Source organism: Pleurodeles waltl, chromosome 11 (assembly GCF_031143425.1).
Source record: "Pleurodeles waltl isolate 20211129_DDA chromosome 11, aPleWal1.hap1.20221129, whole genome shotgun sequence".
Taxonomy (NCBI): domain Eukaryota; kingdom Metazoa; phylum Chordata; class Amphibia; order Caudata; family Salamandridae; genus Pleurodeles; species Pleurodeles waltl.
In genome coordinates, this window is record NC_090450.1 from 250,575,641 (window position 1) to 250,602,284 (window position 26,644).

Sequence of the window (26,644 nt, forward strand, 5' to 3'; positions counted from 1 at the left end):
AAATAAGCTTCACACGTTCAAATCTCAAATAATGCAAATTTTTCCCTTGATCAATGCAAGGCTGCCAAGCACTAATTTCAGTGCTTAATTAGAGTCAGTGGTTGCTGGTGGGGTGCACCGGCACTTATTTTTGAGGGCCGGCACTTAGGTGGTCATTAAGAGTTTGGCGGGCGGTAGAGGCCGCCTGCCAAACTCTTCCCACCCTCAGACCACCTGTGTGGCCTGAACCCCGCCGGCCCTAATAGGACTTCACTGCAGGACCTTAACATTGACGCCGGCTCCCACTGGGAGCTGGCGCCAATTTGGCGGTGCAGCAGGACCTGTCACGCATTCCACTACCCTTAATTCGGGCAGTGGAATGCGCGATGGGGCTGTGCATGGGGGCCCCTGCACTGTCCATGCCAAGTGCATGGGCAGTGCAGTCCCCCATTCAGCCAACCTTTCCATGGTGGTGTGAACTACCATGGAAAGGCTGCCAGATGGGGTCTCCTAATCCCCAGGGAGGCGCTGCAAGATGCGCTTCCCTGGAGGATGTGAAACCACCGGGACCGCCAGGCTACTGGCTTGCGGCAGCCTGGCGATGTCGGTGGTCTGACCGTGGCGGTCCCACCGCCAGCCTGTTGGCGGTGGGGCCGCCACCGCAAGTCTGGCAGTCATGCGTCAGCCAGACTCATAATGACCACCTTAGTTTTCTGCATCAGACATTTACCGCGAGCAAAAAACACATAGGGGAATGGTGGAGGAGAGAGTGAGCTGAAAGGGCAGGGAGTGGGTGTAAATGGATTAAAGAGGCCCCAGATGGCTTTAGGATTATGCTGCCTCAGCCTTCAGTGCTCGCACATTTAAATGCAGCAGCCATGTGTTTCAATGAAGAGTTATGGGCACCGGCCCCTTTTTTGTTTTTTTTTTCAAATTAAGCACTGAATAATTTAGGGAATTGTAGTTCAACGTCAACATAAGCAAGTGAAAAAGCCTTGAAGCAAGTACTAAGCAAAAGACAAATATATGTCTAAAATGGATGTGTTTCTATACTGCCATTAGGTCGCCAGCTTGTAACAATTTAGATATGGTTTTCAGCGAGCCAGGAAATGTTTTTGGATTTTAAAAAACAAATATACTCAATGAAACACTCACAATATGTGCTTTACGAATTGAAAAATAAATATTTACAAATAAGCTCCCAACTTAGAAATATCTTCTGTAAAACAAAAAACACTGCGCTCTTTCAGTGACAAAGCATTTGAGAGTACACAAAAGTAGGATGGTACATACTGCGATTATAGTTCAGAAGTACTAAGCACAACAAATTCAATGCTGGTCTTTAATTATGAAAATAGAATAAGAAAATATGAGATGTATACAAAGTTTCAAGTTTCTCCTCACATCCAAGAGTACCTCACCAATCTGTTCATATAAACACATTCACATATAAAATATCATGGAATAAAGTTATTCAAAGGTAGGCATTTAATAAGAGCAAACCAGTACATATTTTTTAAAGAGCAGTACACCCTATCTAATGAATGGATGAGCCGCGTGAAAGTGTTTTTGTGATTTTATTCCCTTGCAATCTATAATAACTTATTTTCACATGCATATTAATTTACTTTACAATCTATGATGACAGCAATTGCTAGAATTCCTTTGTACTGAGTGGAATTCTTCTTCAGATGGTGCCCATGTGTCAGTGATGCCACTTATGATTGGCCACCAATATGAGTACCAATACCGGGGGACACCTCCCTGCTTGATCATCAGTACATTGGGTGCTTATGTGCACACTGGTGTCTCTGTTTCTGCACAAGATCATTGGGTGCTTATGTGCAAACTGGTGTCTCTGTTTCTGTACAAGATTTTCTCCTGCTTCAAGTAAAAAAAGTCCTTTGGAAATCAGGCCCCCTATTAGCACACTACGTGTAAAAAATGGTAAGGTAATACTGGTCTGTGTAGGCTAATCCCCATTCTGGGTCCAGGAGCTCAAAACTGTGTGGTGCTGGAGAGGAATAAGTCAATCTGGCCCTAGTCATTTTGTTACTCCATCACTATGTTACTCATAATCGGTCCTCTGTGCTTTTTTTGTGGTTTTTTTTAGATTCTCGAATCTCAAGTTTATGGGCATTGTTTATGCTTTTTCAATCGCCCAATAAACTCGTTGAAAAGGTGACACACCCATGTTGATGATAATGATATTACAACTTGACTTTGGCAGAATGTATTTGCGATATCACCCAAGCAGACTCTCTCATGTACATGAAAACTGACTATTATGGAAAAAAGGGCTTGAAATACCAGAAGGTAGAACGAGTCAGGCTCGCACAATTTGGCACTTAAACTACTTGGTACAGTGAACAATATTTCCCTGAAATAATAATGATTCCACCAAACTGGCAATGATGAAGACTTTTGCGGGTATTTATACACTTTGGCATATCACTGTCGCTCAAATCTTTGAAGTCTTCGCCTTCTTGTTTCTTCTGGTGATAGTGGATCTAGCGGCTGATAAAACTCAAACGGCGGTCTCTCATTTCTGGGCCGAACTATAAATTGAAATAAACAAAATGTCAAGAACAGCCCAAAAATAGCATTGTTAATATCATATTTGAAAATTAACAATTTACTTTCAAAATGGAGTTAGCAAGCTTCATGCATCTGCACCCTAAAAGGAGATTAATTCAGATCTACTATGAAAGATTAGTTTAATTATTACTTTGAATATAAGCATTGAGCCTGCCTAATTTGGCAACAAAGTTATCATTATCAGTAAGTTAATCAAACATATTTCTTTATATAGAAGGAATTGGATCAGCTTCCCTTAAACAGGAAGCAGAAAACAAGAGCGGTATTCATTTTAAGTACTGTGACCATACTACAAAGAACACTTTGTAAGACAGAGGATCTTGGTCTTCCCCAAATTTGAAAAACATAAGCAAAAAGATCCCAAGGTGTAGGAAGACATGGCACTGGGGAAGGGTTCCTCATGGTACGCAGGATGCGGGGGTAGACTGCAGTCGGGCTTGTAACTGTTGGTAACTGTTATGCCGAAAGCAGGGTTTGCAACCTAGTTGACTAGGCCAGGGAAGATGGCCTGCTACCGGCAGAATTCTTGACTATGCCGTATTAAAAAGGTCGATACATCACCTGTGGTCAGCAAGTCAAGCGGAGCCCCCTACCCACTCATTGCAGATACTGTTGACCTTTGACTGTGGCCGCAGGTTCGTCTCCTGGATTTACTGGACCACTTTTTCTATGGTAACTGGCAGGTTACCAGCCCTACATGCCAAGTGGGAGACTGACTTTGGAAGACCATTCAGGTGAAAGGAAAGGGAGCTAGCAACGGGTGCACACACTTCTGGGGAATACAAACTTCAGATACACACAATGCAGTTGCCTGCACTGTACATACCTCCCCCCACACAGACTATCTTCCTGCACAGGGATACCATGAGTTGCCCACTTTGCTCCCTGACTGATGTTGACTTCATACATATGGTATGGAAAGGCCCAGCAATAGGTTTGATACTGGATCAGGGTAGTGGGAGACAAGGAGTGCGCATTGTAATGGTGCAGCTTGCGGACGCTAAAGATCTGTATACTGGGAATGTGCCAACGGCAGGCTAGCAGGAAGGTGGGCAACAAATTCCTTGATCTGACCCTGGTAAAGAAACAGTGCATCACTGGTGATCAACAGAGGTCCCCCCCTTACAATATTTAGAAAGGGGAGGTGGAATGATGGGCCACTGCAGAGGGGACAGCTTTATGACTTGAGGAACTGCAGGGAGTACGCAGGAAGCCTATCCCTGCCTTGAGGAAGTCTTTGCAGGCTTCATAGACCCGGACGGATGAACAGACCCTTAAATACCTTGCGCCTTGAGGCCCCTAGGGAATTTCGGCTCCTCACCCCCTTGTCCTGTGTTCTAGACTCATACTTCCTTGATGATTGGCGAATGAAGGACAGCATTCAACAATCATTAGTTAATGAATCTATTGCATTTGAAGATACACAGTTGATGAGCATACAGTTATTGCCTGTCCTGTACTGGCCATTGTGGGTTGGAAAAGTGTTCTATTATTATCACACATGGTTGGATGGAGAACATCCTGAACAGCGAGTTTGAGCTCTTCCTGTGCTGTGGATTCTGTATGTCTTCTGAAATCTGTTAGAGGGTGACACATATGACCATAACTACCATTATTACATCTGCTTATGTATTGTCTGTTACATAACCATAAATTAAAACCTTCAAAATAACAGATCCCAAGGGTAAGCAGTAAATGTATACCATCTTGGATGTGGCTGGCCCAGAACTACCAACAGTAGGCCGGTTGGTGAAAGCAAAGAATGTCACAGACATCTTCCAGTGAAATTTTCTCCTGGTGGTGGGATGTCACAGACCACACCTCCCTATGGAAGGATCCCTGGCCCTATCAGAAGGGAGGCGTTTTCTCCCATACATAAAACTTGCTTTGCAGCAGGCGCCACACTGTCAGTATCTTGAGTGAAGAGCTGAACTTCAGCTCCATGGCTGCGCTCTCCCCCGATCTGTGAATGCGCTAACCTAGGCAGGCTCTCTATGGAATTTGGTGATTTTTTAAGGTCTCAGCTCTAGGTGGTGTGCATGCACTGCCTCGAAAAAGAAATGTTGTATCTACTTTGTGGGCTTGCAGCCCGCTCATTGCTCTCCATTTGCTGGCACCATCATTGCTCCATTTTTCATTCTTCGCATTTGTCAAGGGCATGCATACATCATGACTCTTTCGGTGTTTAGCCCTCCCCTACAGCACCCGCCAAGTACTTTTAAACCTATGCAGCAGCCATTTTTATCCATTGTTTAGGGACTACTTTATTATTTTTTTAAATGGGTGTCTGGTCCCTCCACATATTAGGGGCACTGTTGGTTTAATTAGCCCTGAGCGGCAATTTTGTTATTTTTTTAAATTTCATGGCGCTGCCTGGCTCATGTTTGTTCTATGGCTGCACTCAGAAGGGCTGCTGCCACCGCTTTCTCCTCTTGTTGGTATTGGAAATTACATAGCACACAAATAAATGGCCAGGATCAGGAAGCTGTTGTGGGCGGCAGTACCCAGCCGCATACACGGTGTGGATGATGGTGGGCGAGATGTCCTTCAGAGGGGTGAGTTGCCATCTCCATTCTATGACTGTCGGAGATGTGACAAACTGTTCTGTTGTCTGAAGTTTATTATTCCAGAAGCTGGGTGCACAGCTTGAGAAGGCGTCCCTTCTTGCGGTTTCCTTTTCATGTAACATCCATTCTGTTTGTATTAAGATTTCTTTTACATTGCCGCAAGGTGTTGTCAATATAGGTCTTTTGTGTCTATGATAGGTGACAACTTGATCCCGTACATATAGACGCTAAGTCAGTCATGTTGGGATTCAACTCTAGACACAGAAAGGGGAGCTAAAGAGGGAAACCCTTCAAAGGCATCCTCCACTCAAATTACTTATTCAACAAAAAACACATGATATGACACCCATCGCTCTATTTCTATTTGCATGGGGACCAACTATTTCTATCTTGGGCAGTGCCGGTTCTAGTGTTCCTCTAGAAACCCCCAGTGAGTGAGTGTTTTTCCTACAAAAGTTGGTCCTATGTCAGGGGAAAATTTAGAAAGAAACACTATAAGTAAGAAAAGTATAGGCACAAGAAGTAGAGGAGGAAGTGCATCACTTAGGCAACCACCCATGAGCATTTGGCGGTTTCTCACCAAATTGCTAACTTTTTCATCCTTGGCAACATTCCTATACATGTGGAGGAACCAACACCAGAATACAATCTGAAGAATGTTGTGCGTGTGTATATATCCCTATAACCTATTGTATTTACACATTTCACAAAAATCCTTCCTGGGACCTCATCAAGAGAGGAGAAATTCGTACTCACCAGAAAAACTAAAAATGGGTTGTGCGGCATATACCATTCAACTTTATTTTATCAATGTCCACACTGATGATTAAAAACCTCTTATCATGTTTAGACCATTTTAGACAGCCAGGCCAACATATTTATTTGCCAACTCTCACTTACAGGTAATTTCATCAGGGCCTGAGGACCCTTACTTCACCTGAATGTTCACCGGACCAGATGGCCACCGGGTAAATGCCAGTGGACCACAAAGGGGTAGAAGTGAAAACTGCTGAGCATCTGTACTGCTGAGTTGCCTCCAGAGGCGGCATACGCCTTTAAAGTGGACTCCCTCTTCAGACAAATATGAGGACATTGGGGTAAAGCGGAGCTGGAAAAAGTGCAAGCATTTGTTTTATTTTTCTTGAATCTGGGGTGTTCTAGCAAGAAGGAATTGCACTATGACGGGAGTGGCGTCCTACTGAGATCTTGTGCTTCTTTGTTAGATATCTAGTTTCACTGTGGGGCAGGACTTTATGGGTCATACAAGCTATCTTTAACTGGATCCTAGCTTCTACAGGGAGCCATCAGAGGGACTATAGAGATAGTTTGTGTTTTCATAAATGTGTCATTTAGTTGAGCGGTATCTTCCTGTGTGGAGACCTTCAAGTACAGCCAGGTGTCATCTGCATACATGTGGTATGACAGGTTTGCTTGTTTGAGGATTTCTGTCAGGGGTTTCACGTATAGTTTGAAAAGTCACAGGGAGTAGTTGATCCTTGTGGGACTCCCATTGGAATGGGGGGTCACACTGGATAGTGAGTTTTCCAGTTTGACTTGATGTTGCCTGTTTTGTTGAAAGAAAGTGAACAAATTGAGAAATTTTCCAGATAAACCCATCCTGCATTGGAGCATCTCCGACAAGCATTCATGGTTAATGCCAGTGACAAGAAGAGTAAGATGAGATGGCAGGAGTCACTCCGGTAAAGAGTGTTGAGTGCGTCGTCCAAGATGTTTATGATGGCCGTTTCTATGCTGTTACCTGGTCCTCACCCAGACTAGTTCTTGTACAGTAGGTTAAACTGTTCAATGTAGAGATAGTGAATAATGACAGTCCCGGCACCCTCTCATCCTTCTCACTAGGTTTTTTCCACTTCTTTTTGCTACTTGAATTTTTTTTATGAAAACATTAGTGGCACTCCAGAGGGGTTGGGCCCATTCTCCCTCATAAGAAAATCCATATATTGTGTTGGGTGTCAGGTTTTCAAAGAATTGATGGGGTACTAAATCCCCTGATAATAATTTCTTATATATATATAAATATAAATATATATATATATATATATATATATATATATATATATATATATATATATATGTATCACAAAGAAATCCACTATTGAACAAGTTTTGTTGTTGTCAAACTCTTTTTAGTCATCTCATTGGTGTTTGCATGTTCTTCACACCAAGTTGACACAGCCTTTGTATGCTATTCATAACAAGTTGGTACAGCCAACAAGTGTTTCACCCCTTTACATTGCCTATTAGGCTGGGGCTTTCTCAAGGCTGAGAATTCACATATTAACAGTTTTATAAAGACTATGGCCCACATTATGACTTTGGCAGTCTTTTACCAAGACCGCCAAAGCCATGGGTGCCAGAAGACTGCCAGTGCTGGCGGTCTTCCGCCCGCCATATTATGGGTACTGCCGGATTTCTGCCACACTTTGGGCAGAAATCCGCAGTATTCATGCTGGCAGGCGGTGGCACTTTGGCAGTTCCACCACCTGCACTGCCCCACCAGAAGGACTCCACCAGTCATATTATGACCAATAATACGGCCTGGTTGTGTCCTGGTGGCGGGGCGCTGCCAGCGGTGGAAGCTCCCCTTCCTGTTCCCTGCTGGACAACCTTCTCCCTAGAACAGGTAAGGTGATCATCAGACAGGGGAAGGGGGTGGGAGGGTGGGGGATGTTTTGTGTGCGTGTGTGAGTGTGTGGTGTCTGCGTGTGTGAATGAATGTGTGTATGCGTGGTTTATGCATGTGTGTAAGTATGTGTAGGTGAATGTGTGTATGGATGCGTGTGAGTGGATGCGTGTTGGTAAGTGTAGGTGAATGGGTATATGCGTGGTGCATGTGGGTGTCTGTGCGCATGTATGCAGGGAGGGGGGCGCTGTGACTGTAGGGAGGGTGAGGGATGAGGGTAGGGGGGATCTAGTGCTTGCTGGGGGGGGTGGGGGAGCCCTGTCACCAGTAGCCTTTCCGCCATGGTTTCCGTGGTGGTGTTACTGCCACGGAAACCATGGTGGATGCCGGCTCCTAATACCGCCAGCAGGCTTCTGTGGACCGCCAGGTTGGAGATTATTATCTCCGGCCCGGTGGTTCCGACCGCCATGGCGGTATGAATGGAGATGTGGCAGGTTGGAAGACGCCAACCCGCCACACTCATAATGTGGTGGTCTTCACCGCCAGCCTGTTGGTGGAGGGACCGCCAGGGTCATAATGAGGCCCTATGTTTTCATACGCCAGAACATCGCCACTTGTGACAAATGTGCACAAGCAAATGAGGTCAAGGGTGATGGTTCTCAGAAGTACACTGAAGGTTCTGCTATGAAAGTAGTCAATTCAAAAGTCACTTTATTCGGTTTATGAATTTTCAACAATAAAAACATATAAATACATATAAATACACAGCACATCATAAACTCTCAAACCTCATATCCCCCAATTTAAATTTTAAAACAATTAAAAGAAAAATTACATTCAAAATTACATTACTCAAATTGATGGTTCCATGATAAAACAAAAATGTAATACCAACACTAACCAAGATTAAAAATTAACGGTGTTCCGCCAGGTATAGCTCCTTTTAAAAAAGGAACCATTCCCATGCCAGACCAGCGCATCAGAAGTCATACTCAACCACATAAAAGCTGGGTGGTATTGCACAAAACCCCTTTCCCTCAGAGGGGGACTAAGTATAGTTGCCTAAAAGGTGCATAAAGCTCACAAAACATAGTAAAATGGATTAGGGTCTGTGGGGATACACTGTCACACGGACACAGTTTTATAGAGTTCTGGTCAAACTGCCCTAGCGGGAAACACAAATTACTTCTGATTACCCCCAAAAGAAATTGCGTAATGAGGGTCCTTTCCCATACATTTTTAACCTTCAGGAGGTAGGTCTCTGGGCCCACCCCCATCTTTATCATAATAAAATCCTTCACTGATTTTTTCCTTACCTCCACCTCACCACTCTTAGCTATTAATATTTTTGCGAAATTCTCCTTCACCCACTTTTTGTCCGTGTAGATAGTCCCTCTGGAGCATCAAAGATGTCTAATCGACCCAAAGCACTGGCTACCTTTCTTATATAAGTCAACCGGGGAATTTCCTTAGCATGATCGCATGACAAACAATCCCACAGGATTTCCCTGTTAAGGGACGCAAATTCATTAGTCCAAATTGAGATCCACAATAAAATGGGAGCTATTTTAATGGCGTCTTCTATGAAATCCAGATCCAACTCAACATGCAAGCAAAACCTAGAAGTGTTTTGACCCACACAAAATAACCTTCTACAAAAACAGTTTTCTTCAATCACAGGGACCCTATTTTCTGTATAGCCACAGGGTGGGGCCCCATACATCAAAACTGGAAGACATTTGCACCTGCATACCTCCAGCAGGGGTTTCATAGGTTTGTTACCCACCCTGGCAGCAAACTCAAATGTGGCTCCTACTGTGAAATTAAAGAGTATCCCTCTCTTAGAGATACAGGTTTTCCAGGTGGCCTTACCATAAAAAATCACTCCAAGATAAGGGAAGTCATGTACCTTTCCAATAACCTGCTCCTTTATGTTCAACGCACCCACCTTACTCAGAGGTTTGCCATCGACCATAAAATGTGATCTACTACAATTTATCTCTAAATCTAAGGTTGATATGAAAGTATCATATGCTTTAACTGCCTCGCGTAAACCGTTCATGGTGCGGGCCATAAGAACTGCATCATTCACATATATCAATACTGGGATACTCTTGCCATTGATTTTAGGAGCGTCCTTACATCTTTCAGTTAAAAAGTCATACAACCAATTTGTATATAACATTAAAACGGTAGGGGCCAAAACACAACCCCTGTCGCACGCCCCTATTTAATTCAAACAGCTCCGAACTTTCACCATGCACCCCATCCCTCACATTAGCATTAGTACCTAAATGGAGGTAGCAGAGACGCTCCACAATATGGGAATCCATGCCCATCTGGATTAGCCTTTCCCAGAGCTTGCTACGATTTACCTTATCTAAGGCGCAGCTTAGGTCCATAAAGGCAAGGTACATGATACCCCTCTTGGCTTGTGTATATTTGCCAATCAACATAAGCAGATTTAGACACTGCTCTAGGGTACCTAACCCTTCCCTAAAGCCATATTGAACCTTCCTCAGGATTGTATTGTCAGACATCCAATCCTCAAAACGTCTTAGGATAATCCGACCCAGAATTTTTGCTGAAGAATCAAGTAGTGAAATCGGACGATACGACTTCAGGTCATTACGATTGCCGTTTTTGTAGAAGGGTACAATACATGCCGATCTCCAAGTAGCTGGAATTCCTGCACTAACCGCTGCATTGAGGACATTAAGCAAAATGGGTGCCCACAGCTGTGGGCAATCCATTGGAATAGTATTGGGGCCAGGGATTTATGGCTAGCGCTGCGTTGCAGTGCCTCCTTTACCTCCTCAAGGTCGAACCTAATGGCCAGATCTTTGGGATGTCCCTACTGATCACCCCTTAAGTCCCCTATGAGGCATCCCAAGAAAATTCCACAAAAATGGGCCACCCAAGTCTCAGGGGCAATATTGCAACCCAAGCCCTCAGAAGTTTCTGTCTCAATTGAGCCCCTATTGACCACCTTCCAGAACAGGCCAGGGTTCTTGAGTAGTGATGCAGTTTCCAGCTCCTCCCAGGCCTGCTCCTTAAGCTGTTGCTTTCTGGCCCTCAGAACGGATTTATAATGGGCCCTCGCAGCTCTCACAAGAATTTTATCTCTTGATTGTTCTTTTAGTGCCTTCCTCAGAAATTTCTTAGCCTCATAACAGGGCTTACTAAACCAACCACCCTGTTGCTTACTGTTAGAAATGGGGTTTCTGGTTGGCTAGGGTAGGCACCTCAGCCAGGCAGAACCTACCCACTCTAGTCAGGGCTAGGGAGTTACACGTCCAAGATAACCCCTGCTCACCCCCTTGGTAGCTTGGCACGAGCAGTCAGGCTTAACCTGGAGGCAATGTGTAAAGCGTTTGCACAACACACAACACATGTGACACAAAATGTACACCCCAAAGTAAACACAACACTGAGCTATGTAAAAATAATCTGTATTGCACAAAACATAATTAGACCAACATTACACGTGAATAATACCCTGCTACCTTAGCAGTTGTCAGAAGGTTACACAAGTTACTAATACTCTGCAGGAATCTGCAGTTGTCACATTAGAACACGTAAGTACTCAGGATTCTGCAACATAGCAGTAGTCAGGAATTATAGTAGAAGGTATATACACTTGTCATGAACAATTCCTAAATAAAAGAACCATTAGAGAATATATCACAAGTCATATAAATACATATCAGCTAGACCTGCCCCTAAAAGGAACATTAGCACACATATGTAGCAACAGTAAACAGGGAGGAAACCTAAAACATTTATAAGTCTGTATTAGGCTCCTAGAGCCTAGGTTTCCTACAGAGTACCTGTTTCCAGTTGATTTGGGCACTTCCAGTGCCTGAAGGGGAGTGCAGAGGGCCCCCGGCGCTCCGGCACACAAAACGGGGGCCACGCGATGTGTTGGAGGGGAGAGGGGCGGTTGGCACCCTCTCCACATGAACGGGCCCCTCCGGGGGCCTCCGTTCTGGGTGGGGGCCTGCCTCAGCCTCCGCACACCCTGTCCGTGGGGAGGAGGGCCGGTCGCGGCCCACAAAACAATTCTGGGGACCAAAGTGGGAAGGGACCTCCGTCGAGGTCCCCCTTCCCGATTCTTGATGAAAAAGAAATACCCCCAAACAAGGAAAGGAGCATCCGCTCCTGGCGCAGTGACCGGAGGAGGGCGCTCCCTGCACCTTCCCCGAGTCCTGCCTCGCTGGTAGACTGAAACTCGGACCCCTCCGGGGGCCCGAGGAAACACTCGCCAGCACCCGATGTGGTGCGCGAATGAGGGAAGCCTCTCCCGAGCCGCCAGGAGGCTTCCTGGAGGACTGAAGGTGGCTGGTGCCCCGGGGGTGCTCCCGGAAGCGGGAGGTGCCTCGGGGGCACCGAGAGGAGCACGCTTGCTCCGATTTCGTTGTTGATGTGCCCCGGGGGCACTGGAAACAGCGCAGACTGGCGCTGAAGAAAAATGAAAAAGCCCGGGTTGCGGCGGTGATCTCGGGAAGTAGAGCACAGAGCTTTTTACAGCGCCAAAGCCAAACTTGTAGCCTGGGCAGCGGCGGTGATATTTTCCAGCAATTTCAAGAGATGAGCGCTTTTCCAAAGCGCTAAGAAAACACTGGAGAGATCAGTGCAGGGGTCAGGGGCACAGCACCCTGCCCCTGGGAGCAATCAGGAGCCAAAGGAGCACAGGGCTGGTGGGCCCAACTACAGACCAGCACAAGGGGTGCAGATGGTGGCAGTTTCTCCTAGTGACTAGGCAGGTCAAAGGTCAGCACAACAGCAGCAATCCAAGGTGGTTTCCTGGTGAGTCCGTTCATCAGCGTCCAGTGTCCAGTTTCAAGTTCCAAGAATGTTCAAACTGTGGGGAAAATTCCCCTGTACTTATAATCCGTTCTTACAGTGTTTTTCAATGGTAGGGAGAGGAGGTTCCAGCCAGTTACAACTGGTTCTGGGTGTGCCCCCTCTCTCCTTTCAGCACAGGCTCCAAACATCAGTGGGAGGTTATCGACCCTATTGTGTGAGGCCAGGGCACAGTCTTTACAAATGCAGGTGTGTCCCGCCTCTCCCTTCTCTCAGCCCAGGAAGCCTTTACAATATGTAGATGCACCTCTGTGTCACCTCCACCCTCCCTGTGTTCTGGCTGTCTGAGAAGTATGCACAAAGCCCCAACTGTCAGTCTGCCCAGACATTGATTGGAGACAAGCTGCAAAACACCAAAGTTATAAGCACAGATAAATGTGCACTTTCTAGAAGTGGCATTTCTGTGATAGTAATAAAACATACACCTACACCAGTAAGCAGCATTTCTTACCACTGTCACAACCATACCAAACATGCCTACGCTTCCCCTCATAAATCATACAATACCCCTTACACATAAGGCAGGGCATCTCCAATGCAATCCTATGAGGAGGCAGCACTCACAGCAGTGAGACACCAAGTTAGGCTGTTTGTCACTACCAGGACAGGCCACGCAACATGGTACATGTCCTGCCTTCTACATACATGGCACTCTGCCCAAAGGGCTAGCTAGGGTGTACCTTAGGGGTGACTTACATTTAGTAAAAGGGGTGTTCTGGGCCTGGCAAGTAAATTTAGATGCCAGGTCACTGTGGCAGGAAACTGCGCACACAGGCTCTGTGCTAGCAGGCCTTAGATAGGTTTGACAGGCTACTTCAGTGGGTGGCGCAAGCAGCGCTGCAGGCCCACTAGTAGCATTTAATTTACAGGCCCTGGGTATAGGGATACCACTTTACAAGGGCCTTATAGGTAATTTAAATATGCCAATCAGGTAGAATCCAATCCTACCAAATTTGATAGAGAGAGCACATGCACTTTAGCACTGGTTAGAAGTGAAAAAGTGCTCAGAGTCAAAACGTCAGCCAACAAAGGTCTGAAAAATAAGGAGGCAAAAAGCAAAAAGTCTGGGGAATGACCCTGTAAAAGGGCCATGTCCAACACTTACACAGAGGCTGGACAGCTGCAGTCATACCTTCTTTAATAGCTCCATTTACTTTGGATATAGCGTCCATGACTTCCCCTCGGCTGGAAGAATCAGCCAAGAGAGTACCTAAAAACAGGTTTAAATTTTTACCCACTACCCTCTCTGTTACTTGCTGAATGTTAACCTGCTTCCAGCCGAGTCATCTGCCCTGGTCTTTGGGTCTCACCGAGACTGGCCCACCTGCACTAACTTCCGCATTGTCTCAAGAAAATTAAAAGAAATTCTGAGGGGATTGTGGTCACTGAAATACTGCACCACTACTTCACCGTCCTTGACCATGTTCTTTATGGGTGGGGACACAAAAATATAATCAATTGTTGTTCCGACCCCCCTACCTACAAAAGTAGGGGCCTGCTGTGTATCCACCACTCCCAGGTTGCAGAAGTTCAAAAGACCCAAACTCCTTAGGCCTTTAATCAGTGCCCCACCCCTCGCATCGTGTGATCCCTTGTCTGAATTTATCCTATAATCCTGTTCAAAAGGGTTCTCCGTAGTACTATACCTCCCTATTTTAGCATTAAAGTCCCCTGACACCACAGCACAGAAAGCCAACCCAATCCCCTCCAGTCTACACTTCATTTTCTGCAAAACAGAAAAAAGAACTTCAATTTGGCAACCAGACTCCCACACAGCATTGTAGAAGTTAACCAGTGCAACATTAAATTTGTTGGAAAAGACTACCCAGATGATTAAAAAGCCCTGATGTTTACACGTAATTTGATAGGCTCTTGCTATTTTGGAAGATTGGATTAGGGTGACTTAACCACCTTTAGGGCGACCACCTTGAGTCCTTACGGCCGGGACTGTAAATCTTTGAAAGCCATCCCACACAGCCAGCCCATCCGACCAGGTCTCTTGCAGTAAGATGACATCATAATGTGCCACAAACTTTAACCAGTTACTGTCCAAAAGCTTAGAATCATACCCTGCTACATTCCATGAGATAAGGCAACATTCATTCCCGACCTTCAGTGATCAAGGCATCGGAAGGAGATTCTATCACCCCCTCTATGTGTCTCTGTACATAGCGTCAATCCACCCTCTCCAACTCTGGGGAGGTAGAAAAATCATTACCCATACCGTTTGGCTGTAAGACACCGTGCCCTGGGTTAGAATTCCCAGTTGAAGTATCGCCACTCAGCTGGGTGTGGTTATAAAAAAACAAAAACAAAAACAAAGGGACCACACAACTCTTACACTTCAGCTTGAATGACAAGCGTTTTGACAAAAGGATCCCCTGGGCCAGGCCTGGATATCTACAATTTATAATCACACAATCGCCATTGCCACCCTTTACCTGAGGCCTGACCAAGTCAATTCTTCTGACACAAGAATATCCTCAAAATCCTTGCAAACAAAATCACAGTTTTTACTCAGCCAGTGGCAGGTCTTGTTCTTTAATTGGACTATGGATTCACTTATGCCCAATGCTAAGGGGGGGACATCAGTGAGCACCACCACATAGGGCGCACAAGCTGGAGGAAGCTCTAAGCAGACAAGGGGGGGACCTTTCATCAAGTGTGGGTTTTGAGTCTAGCTACTATCTTGGGTCCCGCCCACACCATCCATGTACCCACTGCCGCGAGTCCGACCAGACCCCCCCATACAGTTTGTCTTAGAGGTTGCTGAAAAATCTCCTAAAACAGTCTCCACGCGATGACCAGCAACCCTCAGATAGGATAGATTGGGGGATGTTGCGTCTTTCTCAGGAGGGGGCTAGAATTTTCTTTTTGTTGAGGCATCCCCTCGGCCAAACTACTTTGACACCTAGAATCCAAGAATCCCTCTATGGCAGGAGCTATCCTTGGCCACTCTTTACCGCTCATCCAGGAAACTGCAGTTTCAAGCGCCTGCAGTTTCTCCATAACCGGGGCCAGCAGGACTCAATCATTTCTTTGAATTTTGGCAATAGATTTTCTAAGCAGAGACCAGGGCACTGATCCACAGGGCTCAGAGGGATTGAGGTGGGATTGGCAAGCAGGGGCAATTTTGTTTTTTTCCCAGGTCTTTTTGCCGTCTTATTCTTTTTCAGGGGAGGACTGCTGCTGCCTGGCGGAGAAACCATCAAAAGCCTCTTACTCTTCCTTATGCCTCCTTCCAAGTCCTTTACCCCTGATACCCGTGTTTCTGCTTGTACTGGGGTTTGTGGCAGATCTACCTGGCCAATCCGAGGCTGTCCGTCCTCAACCTCAATAAACCCCAGACCCCCATCCTCTGTAGAAATTTGTTGCCAGTCACCCATCTCCAGCGAAAGTCTCCTTTCTGCCAGGTCAATCTCCCTCGTGACTACCCCAACAGCACGCACAAGAAAAGAGTCCAAAGTTAAATTTACTTTCCCCTTTTTCCCTCCACTCTGCTCCCCATTTAGCAATGACCTTCTCCTGCCCATCCTCATGGATTACCACTGGGGCCTCAAGAGTCTCTCAGGTTTGTTGCAAAAAGCACCCACAGTTTAGATTACCGTTATGTCAGAGACTTCCCTCCACCGTAAAAATTAGCTAAAAAGGGGATTAGAAACTCATTCTTTCTCCGGCCTTTCCAGCATGTTGTCACTTGTAATACCTTTTCTAGGGGTTCAAGCTGCCCCTTAAGCTCTTCTAGTATAAGTATCTCCTTGCACAACTGGTGCTCCTTGATGCACAGGGTACTATACAACTGCTGCACAAGAGTCTTCAAGTCATTTAACGTTGTTGCATCTTGTTGGCTCGGAGGTCTCTCATTGGTGGGCGCACATGCTAGGTGAGGTCATTAATGGATAATTTGAAGTCATATAGTAGGAGGATGTCGATACCCGTTTAGGAGGCTATCCGTGTTCCGTCTGATACGTAGATTGCAAGCCGATCAATTCCTCGGTCTTCTGCCTGAAGCTGTTTCAGAAATACACCTACTGAGTCTGAGATAGGTTTTAGTGTAAACTGACATCGCTCCCGTCAAGATGGTAAGCTAACAGAGATAACAGGTAGGCCATTTTGGTAAACCACAGTTAATTCATCAGAGGGCTCCGTCGTACTACAAAATACCACTCTCTGGCTGTGCCATGCAGGGAGTCTTTGATGTACCTTGTAAGAGGCTGCCTGCCATGCAGAGACAATGCTGCGATCGTCCGCCCGGCGCTCCCTTCCCGTGAAAGTAGTCATTTTGTCAGAATTTCTTTTTAAAGATTGTTATGGTGTGAACACGTCTTTCACCCATCACGCCTTCTTGATTAAGTTGAGTTTAATTTAAACATTGTTAGAGGAACAGGGAAAGGAGCAATTAGAGAAAGGCGAACAAGAGGTGAAAAGGAAAGTTGGCACACCACCTTTCAGCATGAAAAACTACATGCAGGAATTCAGTAGTCGATTGTGTAAAAAATGATTACGTTGTAGACAAAATTATAATAGATTGAAGGTCCTAGTGTCCAAATTAGAGAAAAACTTAGTAAAGATACTGGATATAAAATGCGTCTAGAAAAAGAATGTCACCAGAAAAAGAATTTGGTGTAATACACTCCTTTTTGGTAATTGACTTTTGCATTTCTTGATATTGCATGCTTTTTTAAACAGATAGTGAGCTTCAGGTGATTTGATTCATGTAGCGCCAATTTAGCTATATATACAAAAAATACAAGTCCCATTGTGAGAAAGTTTTTGTAGTGGGGGGGGGAGAAGAAGAGGGTGAAGCCCCTAGGGGACATCATACCATAGCTAATTTACCCTGAGCAGGGCCATACTTTAGCATATCAAATACATCAAAGTGTAAAGGCTATATAATATTTCATACTCTCCGCTTAAGGATTAAATAGGGGATGGGGGAGAGAGCCCCCATGTCAACTGCAAAAATACATTTTGTGAGCTTCTCAAGACTGGGGCAAGTGATTTTAGGAGGGAGGCCCACGGTGCATTGTACAGTCAGTGCTTTTAAATGGTCTGGTTACATATTGTGTGGCCTCACTTGCATCTTTTTAGGGGTGAGCGCAAAGCGCTCCGTCCCCTGATGCAATCTCTCTTTGGGCTTCTAACCATGCCCATGTCACGTCCGTCCCTTACATTAGTTTGTGGGCTTGTCTTTTAAAATCCGCTTGCTTTCATTAGTGTAAGGCATGCCTTTTCCGGTGTTTAGCCCTCCTCGAGCGCACCGACCAACTACTGGAAACATACGAGGCTCTATGTTTTCCGTATGGTTTCTGGACTACTTTTTCGATGCGAGACCCGTTGCATTGCAAATGCTTGTTATTTATTGTCTTATTTATTTCCTTACTCATTCATTCCAGCAGTGCGTAATACAGTCAATATTCCTTAATGGGTGTGAACGCTTAAATATCAGCCCTCACTATAAGTTATGAAGCTTGTGGACATTAGCCGTCTCATGGGTCTCATGACCTATAGAGAGTTAGAGGTCTTTCTGTCTGGGGCAGAGTCGGTGCTCTGGAAATGTTAATATTAGCCAGAGTATTGTTTCCTATCGTTTCCGTGTCAGGAAAAGAAACATTACCTGAGTCCCTGCGGTCTGTCCTGGCGTCTTGCAACTGTGTTGCACTTAGACACCATATTTATTATGGATATTGGAAGTCCTTTATCTATGGTTATGTCCCTAGTGTAAAAAGTCACGATTATTAGCGCTGCTGCCCCACCATCTTGAAATGTCTTAATTGGTGGCGATACGTTATGGGTCATTATGACCCCGGCGGACGGCGTTAATATGGAGGAAAGTACCGACAACAGGCTGGCAGTACTTTTCTCCATTTTAAAACATTGGCGGTTTGGCTAAAGCAAAACCACTAATGTACTACACTGACTGCCACGCGGTGACGACTGCCGGGCTGGAGACTTCAGTGTCCTGGCCCGGCGGCAGTCACTTGCCCGCTTGCAGGATTATGACCCCGCCTACCACCATGGTTTTCGTGGCAACCTTACCGCCACGAAAACCATGGCGGTAGGCACTATCAGTGACAGGGAATCCCTTCCCTGTCACTGATAGGGGTCTTCCCCACCCCCCTACTCCTCCCCTGGTTTCCCTCCACCAACCTTCCTCCCCAGGCCCCCGGCTACATACACGCACCTTCATGCACACACGAACACACGCATACACACACTCATACCCACATTCATCCACTCATGCATTCATCCATACACACACACATCCACACACACTGACATACATACAAGCACACACGCTTTCACACAACACAACATACACGCACTCACACATCCATACATGCACGCACATACAACACTTATCACACACCTGCATACATGCATGCACAGACATACACAACACCCCCCCACACACACACACAACAGCCCCCATCCCCCTACCCTGTCGGAGAACCCAACTTACCTGATGTCAGGGGGTCCTCCTGCAAGAGACGGGACGGGGCGCTGCTGACAGCAGCAGTGTCAGCCAGCAGAACACCGCCAGGCTGTACTATGGGTCATGATACGGTCTGCAGCGCTCTACTGGCGTGGCTCTGCTGCTGTCAGCAGCGCCACCTTACCGCCGTCCGCCGGCATGGCCACAGCCGAATTTCCACAATCCCTCTGGTGGAAATCCGACTATGGTCACAATCCGGCTGACGGCTTGTAGCTGCGGCGACGGTCTTTTGGCGGCTGTCGCTGCGGCGGTAAGTGTTTTTTACCACCAATATCATAATGAGGGCCTATATGTCTAGTTGTTTTTTTTTTATTTGATAACTACAGATTTCATCTTCAAGGATAGTAAGATGTCCTTGTATCCACGTGCTTTTACCAAATTAGGGTTAGAGTAGCAGTAGGCCCCTCATTCTTGTATAGGCATATCATCGTCAGAGTGCACGTATCCCTTGGACAGTTATAATTAACGGAACCATTATTGTTACATTTATAAGAGTGTGGCTAAGTTTTGCACAAACGTCTTGGTGACCTACTCTGGAGAGGATGAAGAGAGATGGGTTGCTCTCCATAAACTCTGACTGCCAGTGGGAGAAGGTGGCCTAGTTGCACCACCATTTGAAAACGACTACCTTGTGGCACAACTGCAACAGGTTTCCCCCCTGATCGCAGGTAGGAACCTGTATGAGACCGGCATAGATGAAAGCCCGCTCCCCCCTTACCCTATGACAACTCCTTCTCCTAGGAACCAAAATACATCGCTTGTGGTCCCTACAACGCCGGATCACCCACAAATACCTCACCAGAGTTCTCCAGCTCACTCAGAAAATATGCCCCCACTCCCCTAATTTTCCCGTTCAGGGCTTGCCAGGACCTCTGGGTCTTTACTCCGCGAACCACATGGCAGAATGGCATGCACACTTCTCAGACACACTAGGGACCTCTAACATGACTCACAACTTCTGACATTTGAATACCTGTGCCATGGATATCATATTCCCCCAAGACAATTCCTGAGTAACCGACTGCTTCTGGGGGCACTCCACGCACTTTGGGGTGCACCAGACACAGAACCGCCAACCCATGCAGTTGTACACACCTTATACCTAATGGGGGAGGAGAGGCACCTTATCACGTGGCTATAAAAGGTCATCTGAGACCACACCTCTACTCCACTTACCCCTTTGTGGAATATCTGGGACGAGGATCTGGGTAGACCTCTACATGATTTGGAATGGCGTAGGGCACTGGCATCACCACAAACGGTATCACGTAATGCCTGTTTAAAAAATATTCACTACATGGTGTTACATAGAGCCTATCTCTCACCAGCAAGGTGAAACTGAATGTTTCCCACTGCAATTGTTTCCTGTCCTAGATGCTCCCCCTTCCCAACAGCAGAACTCCAGCACATGTTGTGGTCTTGCCAATCCATAGCTGCCTTTTGTGGTGCTATTCATACCACACTTGCCACTGTTACAGCACTTACCTCTCTAAACTCCTGGGGAGCTACAGCTCGGAGCATACATCACCGCCGCAAACAGCACAAGGTGTACGCACGGTTTGCTGACCTTGAGCTGCTTTTAGCCCTGCACCTGTTAATGATGCACTGGAACACACACACCCCCACTGGCACTACACAGGTGGCACACAGCATTGCTCCCCTGAGGTGAGGCTGAAAGCTCAGCATTACACTGTGAGGGACCACTGTATTCGGCAGTGTCCCACAGCAGCAGCCTGGGACACCATGCTGATGGAATTTGAGGCCATTGCTGCTGAGTCCCCCCCCCAACATCATCTGAGACCCCAGCAACACCAGAGCCTCCCATCCTCGGATAGATCACCTGACCCTTACATTCCACAACAATACTGGCCACTCTAAAAATCACTAAAGGCGTTCACTCTTCTCTCCCATCCTCCTCCCCTCACCTGGACGATACTGAGTACTAGTCCAGAATACTTCAGCAATTAACAGCCTTCCCCCAAACTAAATCCTCCCCTTGTTTACCCCCTCCTCTGCCTCATCCCCCACCCCCCCTTAAAGCCTTGTCACCCTTAAGAATTGTCTCTTCAATATTTTTTGACTTTCTGTTTATCATGACGCTTGCACCAATTTACAAGTTGCTCTTCCATTGCCCGTTTCCTCGCTAAGAGCCCTAACCCCCTGTGTTGGTTCTGAGAGACACCATTTATTTGCAACATCCTCATTTCTGCATAAACCTAATAACTGACTTCACTGAATTTTCCTCGCTTAATACTGTGGTTTACTCTGTTGTTGAATGACTATAAAAAATGAAATAAACACAGTTTGGAGAAAAAAGACATTTGAAATATTAATCTTTTACCTGCCCTACTTTTAAATATCATGCATCCTGCTTTTAAGAGCACTAGTGCCAACCTTAGGGGTGACTTACTAATGTTTAAAAGGAAGGATTAGGGCTACCAAGACTGTTTATTTTGGCAAGTCGGATGGGAAGTTTTAAAACAACTCTGTCAGGCTCCTGTGGTAGGTCTGGGTCAAGTTTGTTGTGTCACTGTAGTGGGTGGCACAACGTGTGCTTCAGCCTACTGGTGACATTTGACTTACAGGCCCTTGGTACACGTTGTACCAATTACTTGGAGTATATAGGTAAGCTGAATGTGACACTCAGATGTATACCTATTTCATCACATTTAAAGGGGGGAGTACAAGAACTTTACAACTTGTTAGATATGTTCTATGGCCAACAAAAACAGTAAATGCAAAAATCTTGGTGAATAACAAGCAAAAGATGGACATTTCCAAGAAGCTGAAGCCCGCTATCCAATTAAGAGTGCTCGCCCCCAGTTTGATTAGCCATTTTTGATTAAGGCGCTCCCGCTGATGCAGTGAAGCATCTCCAATGAAACTGCAGTCGCAAGTCATGTGCTCTTCATTTTGTTGATTTTCAGGAACACACCCTCAATCCAGGAGTTTGTTTGTCAAATACAAACATTTCCCTGATGTACAAGGAGCTTTCTCTTTATGCCTCAGGGACTTTTCTCTATTTGTCACGTTCGCCACTGCTTTGGTGTATGTGGTGTTATAGAACTTTAAAAATGTGTGTCAGACAACCTGCCTTAAACAGGGTAAGCCTTCAAAGATGTGTAGCTGGTGGTCCTTTGGGGGATGGGCCACAGGCTAAAGGTTTCTGACAGCCAATGTCCTGCATCGACCAAACCATAAATGCCCCTTCTTTCTGAAGCAAAAATATTACCAGCAAGACCAGTCGACCAGATTCACTCAATGAGGACTCCACAAAGTTAGGTACGTTAGTCTGTTCATCTCTGTGTAGCAATAGCATGAAACTGAAAAAGCTCCAGCTGGGTAAAGACCCTCTTGAAGGCCAATGCTTAATGCAAGGATGTAGGATGTGCTAGGCAGCACTTATTGGTGAGGTCTCCTATTGACGTAGTTGGAGAGCTTCGCACTCCAAGTGGGTCATAACGGAAAGCTGAGCAAACTTCTATTGACTCAGAAACCACTAGCACAAACTCTTGCTGCTGCTTAGTTGTTGTTCTATTAGAACCTGAGGAAATATGATTTTTTTCATAAGTACATGAGGCTTTCAGGAGTGTTTACCACCAGACTAAATTCCACCATTAATTCAATCCGGCTTTTTCAAGAATTTTTTTTACACCTGTTGTGCACAATTAGATTCTTAAACTTCCTGGCGTGTTTTGTGATCTCTAGATTCCTCTGCACTCTTTGGGTACGCAGGCTACAGGTCACATAGTTCTTGCTCTAGTGTCAACACAGGAGGCACGTGCGAATATATTAAGGAGTTAGCTTCTTCAAACCCACTGCCACAGTCACTTGGGAAACAGTATGTTCCATTGGTCCAATTTGTAGGCCACGAGTGGGTCAATGATAAGATGCCCCTAATCCTAACCAGAACAATACAAAGCGACCCCACAAAATTTGTCAAAGTTAGTTTCCAGCACCTAACTTTTCTCAAGTTACGTACTCTTAGTTTCAAGGAAACGAAAATGGCAAAAAAAAAAAGAGTTAAGTAATTCAGTGGGGACAGTGTCAAGATGGCGACATATTGAGGTGCACAAGGCGCTCCTCTGCTTGGGCCTCTATGCTCCTTGGCCTCTCTCTGGCAATTCCCATGGTGCACTGCATTGCTGGGGCTGGGGGAGAACCCCCAAAGCAAGTAGATATGAAGTCTGGGTTCAGCAGAGCAGAGGCTGCTGAGATTCCAGGCACAAATCTGGATGGCTCAGAGTGAGGCACGACCTCAAGATGGCAGCCGAAATCCTCCCGGAATGTCACACATGGGTGGGTCCAGGCAAGACTTGGCAGTAAAGACCCCATCAGGCTCAGGCATTTAGGGCTGGTCCCTTGCCTTCTCTCTCAGAAACTGCACAAGCGGTAGAGGGAGGTGTACTGCTGAAAAGAACCTGTGGCCTGGAATTGAGGGCTGCAGGAGCAAAGCCACTCACCCCAGGTCTGACCAAAAAACTCATTGAGAAGCAGATGTTGCACGGAAGAAGAGTTGGCCCTCCTGTGGCCCGGGGGGCTTTAATCTACATATACTAAACCACATGACCTGCACACTGGTCTACAGAGGGAAGACCAACATAGTTACCAGGTGGCAGCAGGACAAGGGACCCAGGTGACCACAATAAATTCGACCACATGAGGCATCGGTGGCCTACATGGTCTTTTGGCATGAGCATTGGGGTAGAGGGAGCTCTATAGGCCTCTCAGAATCCTGGGGCCCATGCAAAAGGAGCGATGGGCCACTAGTTTGATCCTGGACACACACGTGCCTGTGGACAGCAAGTGGTGGTCTTGCCTAGGGAGACATTTCCCCCCTCCTGAACTGGGAGCATCTAATAGTGGTCCTCCTGAGGACGCTCAACCAACAGGGATCAGAATCACAATGGCCGCCGGCAAAAATAAGAAATACACTATCAAGGTAATACTGCTGTTGGTTCAGCTGACACAGACCTCAAACAAACCCTTGCAGTTCTCCTCAATCAGCGTGTGTGAATGAACTGAGCATGTAGAAGAAGTGATACAGTGACTAATCTACGCCTTCCAGAAGGCATACATGAAGACATAACAGATGTAAGGGAGGAGGTCTTGAAAGACTTAAGGTTAAGGAGGACTTGACCAATCTGTGCAATAAGGTCACGCCCCTTGATGAATCAGGAGATGCAATGGAGAAAGAGATTTAGTTCATGCGTTGAGAAGTCTTGTGCTAAACAACCAAAATCTCAATATCTATGCAACCCTTAAGGATTTTGAGAACCAACTGAGGAAACAAATTTTAAGGATTGTGTGTGCTACCTGGTGAACAAGTCATGGCAATCCTCAAATTAGAAGGAATATTCCAGGACTGAACTCACCGGGTTGGTTGAAAAATCAAATGGGACAATGTTGGACCATACATCCTTGCTTACTTGAATTACTACGATCAGGAGGAGGCTATCTTGACTGTGACCCATTCAGCAGACTTATCATTGTTCAAGATGCATCAACTTAACATTTTTCAGGACTTATACACAATATTTCCACATAAGAGATTGAAGTTTCACCATGTAACAGAGTTCCTTAGAAGCAAAGGAATGAGATACAAATGGGAACGCACTTTCCTATTGTTTTTTGAGTGCGAATAGGGCCTTTTACAGTTGAAGTTCCACCGAGAAGCCAGTTGGGCTTGGGACTCATGGAGGTCCCTGATGGTAAATGTGAACCACAGCAGGCCCTTCAGAACAGAGGCAGCAGGCCAAAGAGGCATGTCAGATGGAAAAGGCCCAAAACCAGCAACAGGACCATGGGGTATTACACAGAAGCCATTGAGATTGAAAAGCGGAAGTTCTGGCGCAGCACCACTGTGAAAGTGGAAGCCTATTTATCTATTGACTGATAAGGGAAAGGGGGCACATGTACACTTAAATCAGGATACAGGCTTTACTGTTTGAACGGGCAGAAGGGAACACCTGAGTAATGACTTAGAAGTGGCTTTTGCTTAGGTGTAGAGGTAGTGCAGGAGGAGAGGGCAAATGACAGGAAGAGTAGGCCCAGGTGGATGGTGGCTCTAGTGAGGTAGGGAAGGAGGATGCTCTTTTATCCTTTTTCTGGCAGTGGGGGGAAAGCACCAGAGTAGTGTTTAATTTCAGTTTTTCATTCAGATGGAGTTACACAGACAGGGGAGAAGACATCCAATGGACCAAGTAGCCAATATTGTGCTCCAAGAACCAAACAGGCAGGGCAGTCACCTAAATGTGTAGTAACATTGTTAGGTTATTAAATACCCTCACTACTAAAGCTGGTTCCAGAGACTCTCATGCAGGGGTGAAGGTAATCAGCCTCAACATAAGGGCTCTGCATGCCTAAGCAAAAAAGGGCTCACTTGTTTCACTGTTAGGCAAGTCTGGTAGCAATAACTGCCTGCAGCATGAGACATATCTCCTTAAGGAGGATTGGCATGACCTCTGTTCAAAAAGGAACACTAAACAATATTTTTCACCCAGATCTAAGAAAAAACCTGGAGAAGATATCCTTCTGGTGAACAAATTCAAGGACAAGGTCACTCGGCAATTACCAAACATAAAAGGTATATTGATAGCACTTAGAGTTTCGTGGGTTGATTACACATACACTGTTGCCTCGATATACACCCTAATAAAGGACAAGAAAGTGTTCTGAGAGGGGCAATCATGCACATTTTAACCTCCCCTGAGAGAGGTATTGTAACAGAAGACCATTTCAAGATAGTTACGGATAGATCACTGGATCTACCTAGCCAGAGAGGATTATGTTGGCTAAATGTAGTAGGATGGAGGGATATTTGGAAAGAAACACATCCAGAAGGGAAGAACGTTATGTTATTTTCTGCTACACTAAAGACATATGCCAGGCTGTATTACTTTTTTGAGTTATTTTCTTTAATGGATAATGTCCAAACTCCAGAAATAGGAATCTAGTCAAATTCTTACCCTGCCCCAATTTACATCACCCTCAAGAATCCAAGACTTCAAATGAGTATGGGAAAATCGAGGCTAAGAGATTCTCTCTTCCATGGCGAGGCCAAAAGGGTCCTAAACTTTGCAGCACTTACCTTATTATTGAGTAGAATTAGGAGACTGGAAGTTGTCATTCTTTGTGACACACTAGAGACAACCATTAGGGGCATGCTAGATTCACTGCTAACCAAAGAAGTGGATTCAATTGGTGTGAAGTGTCATATGGAGGAGTCAAGTGGAGTGGCGTAGCCTAGAGAGGAGTAAAGTGTCACACAGTACAGTGCCTAGAGTGAAGTACAGTGTAATGGCGGAGCACAGAATGGAGTAAAGTGTTATAAAGTGGAGTGGCATGTTCTACAGTGGAGTGGTATGGCATATCGCAGAGTGTGGGAAACTGTCGTAGAGTGGAGCGGCATAGAGTAGAGTACAGCATTGTAGAGTGGAGTAAGGTAAAGTAGAGTAGTGTGGTACAGTGGAGTGGCATGAATTACTGTAGAGT

General features: G+C 45.8%; 1 protein-coding gene and 1 pseudogene across 8 annotated transcripts in view; both read right to left on the bottom strand.

Moving 5' to 3' along the window:
* Positions 1–1,140: 1,140 nt before the first annotated feature.
* The window catches only part of RHBDD1 (rhomboid domain containing 1), a 301,363-nt gene continuing 275,859 nt past the window's right edge, over positions 1,141–26,644 (bottom strand). For all 8 annotated transcript variants that reach the window (XM_069213514.1, XM_069213507.1, XM_069213508.1 and 5 more), the window contains one exon: positions 1,141–2,537. In XM_069213514.1, coding sequence (XP_069069615.1) covers positions 2,431–2,537 — 107 coding nt within the window. In that variant the 3' untranslated portion in view covers positions 1,141–2,430. The remainder of the gene's footprint in view (positions 2,538–26,644) is intronic.
* On the bottom strand, positions 16,262–16,935 carry LOC138266514 (calcium uniporter protein, mitochondrial pseudogene; annotated as a pseudogene).